The 10,663-nt window shown below is 36.0% G+C and overlaps 1 protein-coding gene across 1 annotated transcript in view; it reads right to left on the bottom strand.

Annotated features, from left to right (window-relative positions):
- Positions 1-866: 866 nt before the first annotated feature.
- Positions 867-10,663, bottom strand: part of LOC128215971 (plexin-B-like) — a 90,633-nt gene continuing 80,836 nt past the window's right edge. Inside the window, exons 20-23 of the mRNA XM_052922570.1 lie at positions 2,835-3,119; positions 1,770-1,931; positions 1,229-1,346; positions 867-871 (exon numbers count right to left, since the gene is read on the bottom strand). Coding sequence (XP_052778530.1) covers positions 867-871; positions 1,229-1,346; positions 1,770-1,931; positions 2,835-3,119 — 570 coding nt within the window. The remainder of the gene's footprint in view (positions 872-1,228; positions 1,347-1,769; positions 1,932-2,834; positions 3,120-10,663) is intronic.

Genomic DNA, 10,663 nt, shown 5'->3' with positions numbered 1-10,663 from the left:
CTGGTAAAACCTGTCAACTTTTAAATACATTAAATTATATAACTTCACTCTCGCTCCAGAAGCATGTAAATATTCAGGACATGGTTCTCATGTTCTTCAAAGAACCATGAGGATAAGCACGAAGCAGAGAACACTTCCAATCCATCTATACAGCTGCTTCAATGAACAACCAGTTGTTTACCATTTCGAAGTTCACAAATTGTTGCATTATCACCATTGATGGAAATAGCGATTGACTCATGAACTTCCCTAAATTCTGCATATTATGATCGTCAAAATAGCCAACAAATATTTACTTTGTTAAAAATGGCCGCGTTATGTCTACAGGAAATGACGATTAGTGTATACTCGGTAAAATAAGGAACCGTTTTTTTTGTTGCTGTGACATTTAATAATTGTTTTCGTATTAGCAATTTGTTAATTTTGCTTAAACAGAATATATTTTGTTCTTATTTTGCTCAATAAAGTGAATTCTGTAACTTCTGACTTCGTTCCGCTGTAGTAGCCTCCCTTGATTTCATTACTCAAAACAACGTAACACAATCAAATTCATAGGCGTATTTGACAGATGGCGGTATATTTAAATCAAATTGAAACTGAAAAATAAAAGGAATTATTAAATAGGCAGGTATATAATAAATGGAACATTACGATAGAACGCTTTTCTGGTGACCTGCATCACGTCTCGTTCGGTGAGTAAACATGTATCCGTCTCGAACTGCGGTCTCGACGGATACGTGTTTACACACTGACCTCGACGTGATACAGGTCACCAGAAAAGCATCCTATCATATTATCCTCTATATATCGCTTAATTGATTGAATAAGGGTTATAAAGATATTGATCGGACTACATACAAGATGCCTCACGCTGCAGATAAAACAGGTGTAAAGAAGTATATATATTAAAAAATGGGGGTAAATAATTGTGATACAGGGTCATCTAAGGAACATTTTATTAAAATAATTTGAAAATCGATCCAGTGGAGAAAAACATTTTTAATGTTTTACATTTCGGTTGCCATGGCAAACAGAATTCCACATGTAATCTGGAAGCGGAATAATCATGTAAAGTTTAAAATTGTCATTGTGGTTTAGGAGAAATTGTTTGAAGGAAAATGTTGACGATGGACCACGGACAATCACCCTATCATAATAGCTCACTCTGAACACTTTGTGATCAGGTGTGCTAAAAGTATACATAGTGAGGGTATTGTTACATTATTACCCAACACAAGAAGAAACAGTGCAGTTCCAGCAGCTGCTCCGGCTATGATAAGGATGCTCTCGAACTTTGGTTTGTACTTAATGTACCCCAAAGTTGTATGGATGTTTCCTATTGTCACCTAAAATTTAAAGAAAAAAAGGAATATCATAGTCAAGTGTTCCATATTATTATTAGGTTACTCCCCATCACTAATCATTTCACTCTGTGCTTCATCCTGTACCGTGGGCCATTATCTGGCAAAGTTGTGTTTACTGTTAATGAAACATAATAAGAAAGTTAAGCTTCACATGTCGCAGCATACTTGTCAGAAACGTGTTGCTCATGATTGCAGGCAAAAACAATATTGCGCAAGATGTACAAAGCGCCACGATCACCAAAATCACAAAAGGTTGCCATTCCCATTTCCTTACCAAAATGAATTTTAACCAACCATCGATAGTCAGGTATTCTATTATACTCAGTTACTTGTGATAAGTTAATGGATAATTTGGGAATAAAGACCAACTCTACTTATAACAATTAGTTCTGCTAGCGTACATACATTGACTTCAGGTAAAGTAGCTCCCGGTATTCCTGGCTGCGGTTGAGAACTTGGGGCCTTGCATCGCATGAAATCGCCTTCAAGCTCCACAACATTACATACATCTATTCCAATAGTAATGTTGATGTCGTGCTTCGCCGCAACAAGGTTAAGATTTTCACCCTATAAAACAATATTGTTAAAAGACTATGAATCTTTACTCATAAATTAAGACAAAGATGGGGCCTTAATGATGGATGACTTAATTAGAAACGAAAACAAAAAAAATAGTATTAAATTGCATGAAATCTATCACCATATTAGTTAATTACATGCAAAACTTTTATCATAATAGTAAATTGCTAGCAAACCTATTGTCATATTAGTAAATTGATGAGAATCGATCACCATAATAGTAAATTCATGCAAAAATATCACCATATTATTATTACATTGCATGCAAACCTATCATATTAACAGTTAATTGCACGCAAAAACTACAACCTTGTTAATTACATGTAAAAGTAACAATATTAATAACTTTAACGCAAACCTATACCCACATAATTTGCATGCAAATTTGAACCACATTATTGCATAACATGCAATAATACAATGAAACTACAGGGACAAACACATTAGTCGCAAGTCCAAAAATAAACTTTTGAGGCACAGAGCAAAACTATAATCATATTACTGAATTACATGCAAAACTAACCATGTCAATAAATAATGTGCAACAATCATATTAATAAATAGCATCGAAAACTATAACCCTTCAAGTAATTTGCATGCAAAATTATAGCCATAATAGTAGTATGCATGCAAAATGTTAACCATGTAAGTAAATTGCATGCACAACTGGAACATCATTAGTGAATAAAATGCTTAACTATAACCATATTAGTTAATTACATACAAAAATATTATCATGCTAATGAGTGGCATGCAAAACTTTAAACCACGAGTAAATGAATTCCATCATTTATCTATGCTATTTAATGACATGCAAAAGTTCAAAATGCGCAACTTGCACCATAAAAGTAAATTCTTTGCCATGTTTTAACGAAAATGACTTTTTATCACCTTTATTTCCAAATACTGCTGATCTGATTGGTAAAGCAAAACGCCCTGGTCAAACTTGCTGATAGATGGGTCATGGAAGTATGATATATTAAAGGAATGTTCAACTCCATCCAACTTTACAATGATCGTGACAGTAACACATTCCACACATTGTGCAGATCTTTTCTTTCTTTTGTTACTTGAAGACGCCTTGGCATTAAGTTCTTGTATAATTCCCTTTGAAGCAGGTGGTACTCTACATAGAACTTGAGCAGAGGAGTTGGTATCAATCACACATTGTTCAACCTGCAAAGACAACTAGTTTTCAGTTGTGACTAAAATATGGGTAACAAAACGATGGCATGAAAACTTCACCGCAATCATGTTTGAAATTGCAAAATTAGTTTTCTATGATTTTAAATTAATATTACAGTAACTACATGTATATAATTGCTGATGTAACAGGTGGATGCAACTGTTTGGTTTTCTCAGATGAACAAATATTTTATTATGGTTACAGAAATGACCATGGTCAATTGCACAGATGTGAGGTGCTTCTATTAGCATTGTCACAAAGTTTCTTGAGAATACTATGAAAATATTTACAGTGAATGAGTGAATGAGTGAATGAATGAATAAATGAATGAGTGAGTGAGTGAGTGAGTGAGTGAGTGAGTGAGTGAGTGAGTGAGTGAGTGAGTGAGTGAGTGAGTGAGTGAGTGAGTGAGTGAGTGAGTGAGTGAGTGAGTGAGTGAGTGAGTGAGTGAGTGAGTGAGTGAGTGAGTGAGTGAGTGAGTGAGTGAGTGAATTATCAATTAAATGACTTAATATACATTAACACAAAAGCTGTCGTAGGACAGCGCGCTCGACTATACACCGCTTTGTCTTGGAAGTAATTATAATAATGATGCAAAAACAACAAAAAATGAAAAATAAAACTAAACAAGATACGCCGAAATGTAAGAGAACCAGTTTTTTTTATTGATTGACAGAAGAACCTCAGCCTGTTTTTGAAATTCATTTTCAATTGTTTATGCTTTTTAGTAACAGTGACGAGTTGCTGAGATATTATCCTATGTGTGCTAACATGCAAGACCTTAACCAGAATTTCAAAGTCGCATAATAAAGGGGCAAAAATTATAAAATATGACAGATAGAGTTATCTTACTTGATTAAAGAAGAAGGTTAAATGGTTGGGAGCCTGTGTGTAAAGTTTCAATGCAATACATGATGTATTTGCTGAGGTATTGACTGAAAAGTGGTTACATGCAAAATCTCAATCAATTTGAATTTAATGCAAACTAGAGTTATCCAACTTGGTTAATTAAGCAGGTTGGATGGTTGAGTACCATTGTCTCAATGCAATACCTTTAGTAGTTGCTGAGATATTAACCTATGTGTGCTTGCATGCAAGACCTTAACCAGAATTTTTAAGTCGAATAATGAAAGGCAATTATTTGCATTAAATGCAAACTAGAGTTATCTAACTTGGTTAATTAAGTAGGTTGGATGGTTGAGTACCATTGTATCAAGTCTCAATTGCTGAGATATTAAGCTATGTGTGCTTGCATGCAAAACCTTAACCAGAATTTCTAAGTCGAATATTAAAGGGCAATTATTTGCATTTAATGCAAAGAAAAGTCGAAAAAAGGCCTAATATTTGCATTAAATGCAAACTAGAGTTATCTTACTTGGATTTATCTAACTTGGATAATTAATTAGGTTTAATGGTTGAGTACCACTGTAAAAAGTCTCAATGCAATACCTCAAGTAGTTGCTGAGATATTAAACTATGTGTGCTTGCACGCAAAACCTTAACCAGAATCTCTAAGTCGAATAATAAAGGGCAATTATTTGCATTAAATGCAAACAAGAGTTATCTAACTTGGTTAATTAAGTAGGTTTGATGGTTGAGTACCACTGTATCAAGTCTCAATGCAATAGTCCTAGTAGTTGCTGAGATATTAACCTATGTGTGCTTGCATGCAAAACCTTAACCAAGGTGTGACACCGACGCCGACGCTTGGGTAAGTAGTATAGCTCTCCATATTCTTCGAAAAGTAGAGCTAAAATGCATAAAACATAAATATTTGAACTTAAATATATAAATTTGCGATTTTTTGTCAGCAGTCTTATATGACTGGTGTCCATGCATTTTCGCAACAATGGCTCGTTCCAAGACAAAAAATAAAAAAGTTGTCAAAACCTTCAATCCGTGAGTGTACAGCTTTAAGCTCTAGATTTTTAAGGTTGAAAATCGACATTAAGAGGTATGTTAGTGAACATTTACTAACTTATTTACTGGCTATAATCATAAAATTTGTGTTTCACTTAATCCACATTACACTGTAAACCAGATTGTCATCAAAGAAACTTTTTTCTGTTACGAATCTCAGGACAATTATTTAAAAAAAAATACTGTTCGATATCATAATTGTAAAAACAAGCGGCCCAAAAGGGCCTATGCTCTACTGGCATGGCTCTTGTGCTAATTTCAATTCAGAGCATGTATGTATGAGTAATAGGCAACAAATATATAGTTCACTTTTTGTGTTTGGGTTAGCTAAAAATAGCTGCATGTTCAATATCTGAGGACGAAAAGTGTTGTAAGCAGATAAGTTGCATGAACTATTTTAATATGTGCCAAGTAAAGGTAATCTTAGGGTAAAAAATAATTTCAAAACTGTACTCATGGTCTGTAGCTTTAAAAATGAAAAAGCTTGTCATAAGCTCAAAGTCAAGGACATCTGAGGACAACATTGATGCTCGTTTGCAAAACTGTGCACATGGTCAAAATTTCATTGCTGTAGCTTTAAAATTTAAAAAAGAAAGTCAAAAAAGGTGGGGCCAGCTTTTGCCCAAGGGGCATAATTTCAAATGTTTTGCTAGACGGTCATCATATGATGCTCCACAAAAAAATATCAAAGGTATGGGCCTTGTGGTTTGAAACAAGACGATTTTGAAAATTTTCTTAAATAAGTCTCTAGGAAAATTGTCAACCCCGGGGCAGTGCCAGTTTTGACCCAGGGGGAATAATTTGAACAACCATGGTAGTGGACAACTAAATAAAGCCTGATTCAAAATAGCAAGGATCTGCATAGCTGTTCCAGACAAAAGGTTTTTAACACTTCCCAATTTAAGTATACCAAACCCGTGAACCCCGGGTATGGCCAGTTATGACCCAAGGGGCATAATTTGAACAAACATTTACAAGCAATTGTGACTTTACATGTAAACTTGGCTAAAAATAAACTTTGCTTATGTAGACTTGGCTAAAAATAGACTTAGCTAAAAATAACACGTTTTTATACTTTCAAGACCCATAGTCTAAGCATGCATGATCGGATCTGGCTTGTTTTCAAAATGATCAAAGCTTTAATGGAAATCTAAATGCTGTACAAGTTTCATCGAGATAAAATTAAAACTGAAGACTGTATCATGTTCACAAGCAATTGTTTACAGACGCAAATACTTTTTTATACTATCAAGGCCATAATCTAGGCATGAATGGGCAAGAAATTGTTTACAGACGCACAGACGCACAAACTACATTACCATTGCATAAGCTCTTTGGCACGAGGGTCCTCAAAATTGCAATCCAGTGTTGTATCCACTGTGCTACGAAGGCTTACCCTTAACGGTTGGAATATTTCAGCTATAAACCTAACTTGGTAATATCCAATGATAACATCGACTAGCTAATCACTCATAAGTAAAATATAATACTAGGTAGACATACCTAGTAATCTTTTTTAATGGAAAAATACAAAAAAACTGCGAAGTTTCAATGCATTTTACACATCAATACCAAGTTTATGTCAGATTTCGACAATCTTTTTTTTTTTTTTTTTTTTCGCTATTTCATCATATGGAGTACAGCTCCTTTTAACCTCTCCATCAAGGCAGACTATGCTGCAACACAACTGCGGTCATCGAACTGGACACCTTTAAGCTTTGATTTTTGGTATACTCTTCATCAAAGGTGTTCAAATGGATAACCATGTGTATACAACAGCAATTCTGAATGATAGTGATAGTTTAGAGGATAAAGACAGTCTTAAACTGTAAATAAACACTATCTCAAGACAGTATTAATCCTTTGAATGATTTCAAATATATCCCAGCACCACTTTTTAGGAAAACTATAGGAAACAAGGGAAAGTTACAGCCCGGACACGACAACCTATACTCTATGTCCTTATATGCAGCATTCCATTGTGAATAAACACTAAGTGTGATCTTGACCTAAGAGGTAGGGACACGGGTTTTGCACGCGACACGTCGTCTTGGTGTGCCCAACACATGTGGCAAGTAATTTTAAAATCTGTCCATACAAGGGAAAGTTACAGCCCGGACACGAACACCTATACTCTATGTCCTTATATGCAGCATTCCATTGTGAATAAACACCTAAGTGTGACCTTGACCTTAGAGGTAGGGACACGGTTCTTGCACGCGACACGTAGTCTTGGTATGCCCAACACATGTGGCAAGTTATTTTAAAATCTGTCCATACAAGGGAAAGTTACAGCCCGGACACGAGTTATTGAGCCGGACACACGGACGGTCGGACAGACGGACGGACGGGCGGTACGATTTTAATATGCCCACCTTTGGGGGCATTAAAAATCCAAAATATAGGAAAATGTAGGAAATATAGGCGGTTTTGAAAAATATAGGAAATTTCTCAAAAATATAGGAAAATATAGGAATATAGGAATTGGTTGACGTCCTGTGCTAAACTTAAATAAATTGTAAACTGTGTGGTACTTCAGTTAGTAATTTTCAATGCATTGTACACATCGATGCCAAGTTTATGTCAGTTTTCTACAATTTTCTTTTTTATCACTATTTCATCATACGTGAGACAGCCCCTTTAAGGCTCATTCACTATCCACACAGAAGATGAGACTGTAGCTTAGAATAATCTACATGAAGTTCAATGGAAAAGTCTGATTTTTATATCTATCATTAAGTAAAAATGAAATTTCTTCTAACAAATAAAGTGTATGATAATTATTTGAATCTATGAACCTAAAAAAAGAACAATAATTACCTCAGAAGTGACTATGTTGAAGACTATAAAGTAGTGGAATCTCCAACAAAAAGGGAGACTATATAGCAAGACTTGCTGCCCTTCCTTCAAGAGTAAACTTTACATAACTATCAGACGTTAACATTTTGCAATTTTGATGTTGTTGTTGTTGTTGTTTATCAATCTTGACCTTTGGTGTATTTTTGTAGAGGGTCACCCAAGGAAGCTTTCTCGAAAGTTTAATTGAATTTGGACAGGTAGTTTTAGAGGAGATTTTTTTTTCAAGCAAAATAGGAGGTTGGCCATTTTGTTGTTTTTTTCTGTTGTTGTTGTTGTTGTTGTTGTTGATTAATCGTGACCCCTTGTTGTATTTTTGTAGAGGGCCACCCAAAGAAACTTCCTTTGAAGTTTCATTGAATTTGGAGTGGTAGTTTTAGTGGAGATGTTTTTTAAAAGCAAAACAGAAAGGCAGCCATTTTGTTGTTGTTGATCAATCATGACTCCTTGTTGTTTTTTGTAGAGGGTCACCCAAGGACACTTCCTGTAATTGAAATTGGACTGGTAGTTTCAGAGGAGATGGGCTTTTTTAAGCAAAATAGGAAGTAGGCCATTTTGTTGTTGATCAATCATGACCCCTTAATTGTTGTTTTTTTGTAGATTGTCACCCAAGGAAGCTTCCTGTGAAGTTTCATTGAATTTGGCCAGGAAGTTTCAGAGGAGAGTTTTTTTAAACAATTGTTGATTGACTGACGGACGGACAGACGGACGGACAGATGCCGGACAAAGACCAATCACAATAGCTTACCTTGAGCACTTTGGCTCTGTTGAGCTTAAAATAACAATGTATAATGAATAGGAAAATAAAGTGAATTATTAAGATAAAATGCAGTTCAAGTTGCATAAAAACCTTCTACAGCTAAAATGAATAACTTATTATTTCAAAAATATACTTAAAACGCAAATAAATACACCTACATAGCAAAACAATTGCGAAAAATAAGCTTCTTGTTTTCTTTAAACGCTTCATATTTTGCTTGAAAGGCTTCATCTTTTCCAATATGTCTCAAGCCTCGAAAAGACGAAGCTTTTAATGCAAAATTTGAAGCTTTTATGCAAAGACGAAGTTTTAATTTAGGAAATTATGGCTAGATCAGAAATACTATTCGTTATGACTTTATAGGCATAACGACATTTATTTTAGGAAATAAACCGATCTATTTAAGTCCTGTAAGAATTGTTTATGTAGTCGCAGTAATACACAACTTTGTAATTTTGACGCATTGTGGTCGTTTGTTTACACTTTCTGACAGCCGGAAGTGCAATTAATTTTAATAGACTGCTTTCGATTCTGGGATCTAATGTAATCAGATATCAAGATTTAAGGCTAAAATTAGTAACCAGTCTGTCATACCTCTTCCTTTCCGTATTCGTCGTCTGTAGGATAGCATACAAAAATTTACAGCTTCATAAAATCGTATTAAATCGAAGTATTTTTATTGTTTTCTTCACATTATTTTAAGTTAAAATTGCACAGAGATGCCTAAGGCTCGAAGGAAAAGAAAACATCAGGTGGAAAATTACCTGGTCGAGGGAAATTTGGAAGATGTACCAGAGAAACCTGCGGGTTAGAATCTGATTTTGAGAAAATTATATTGGCCTCATAATTATTCCGGGGGTGGTGAGGGCACTGATTCACCAGGTCAAAGTCAAGGTCCAGAGACCACTTTGCCAATTTCAGTTGTTCGTCTTAGTGATGACGACTTGGCTGCACATGTTCCACAGCCATTGAGGGAACAAATTCAAAATGGAAGTTTAATTAATTTGGCTCTTCTGTTAAAGGGTTCCATTGAATTGCAAGACTATGCTAGTAGTAACATTTTGCGGCTAAATGACGCCGGGCAAATTGAGTCAAAGCCACGTGAGTGTAGGGAAAAATTCAGTAACATCGAAAAATGGACTGACGCCTTTATTATTTTTTCGGTAGTGTATCTCGCAAGATTTCCAAGTAAGGCCAATGAATTACTACACTTTATGTTTAACATCAGAGAGAGCTCTAAAAAGGGGGGTTTCGCATGGCAGGCTTATGACGAACAGTTTCGGCTACACCAGGCGATTAATCCGTCATCTTGGGCCCATATAAACACAGATCTGTGGTGGCGCTGCACACAGAACAGCGAACCCGTCAGTCACACTGGGCAAATTCCATCGACCCGCAAATTCACATGCCACGAATACAACAGTGGCAATTGTAGGTGGCCAAATTGTCGTTTTAGCCATACATGTTCAAGCTGTGGCGGTCAGCACCTTGCAGCGAGCTGCGGCGGGGGGAGGGTCTAACCAATTTGCTGTTACACGCTCACCAGCCGCCAACAGAGGCCGCCAAATTGTTTTTCGCGGCAGGGGGAGACCCTTCTTTCGAGGTGCCCGCCAATGAGCCAAATAATTTGGACGTTATGAATTTGTCCCCCACCCCAATAGATGTACATAAATTACAACTGCATTCGGAAGGATTTGATTATTCTTAAAGGATTCAAAGAAGGTTTTCCAATACATTATGCCGGGCCACGTGTGGCGCGAAATTCAAAAAAATCTTCGTTCAGCTCTTGCTCGGCCAGATATTGAATCACAAAAAATAAATGCAGAAATTGCTGAAAAACGGGTTGCGGGCCCTTTCATTTACCCCCCTTTTGAGAATTTAATTGTCTCACCACTAGGTCTAGTGGCTAAGAAAACCAGTAACCCAAATGCGCCGGATGTGAATAAATTTCGTATGATCCACCACCTTTCTTTCCCGGAACGGGAGTCGGTAAACGAT

The sequence above is a fragment of the Mya arenaria genome, chromosome 14 (genome assembly GCF_026914265.1).
Source record: "Mya arenaria isolate MELC-2E11 chromosome 14, ASM2691426v1".
Lineage (NCBI taxonomy): Eukaryota > Metazoa > Mollusca > Bivalvia > Myida > Myidae > Mya > Mya arenaria.
The sequence above is the reverse complement of the archived record's forward strand: the minus strand, read 5'-3'. Positions and strand labels throughout refer to the sequence as shown.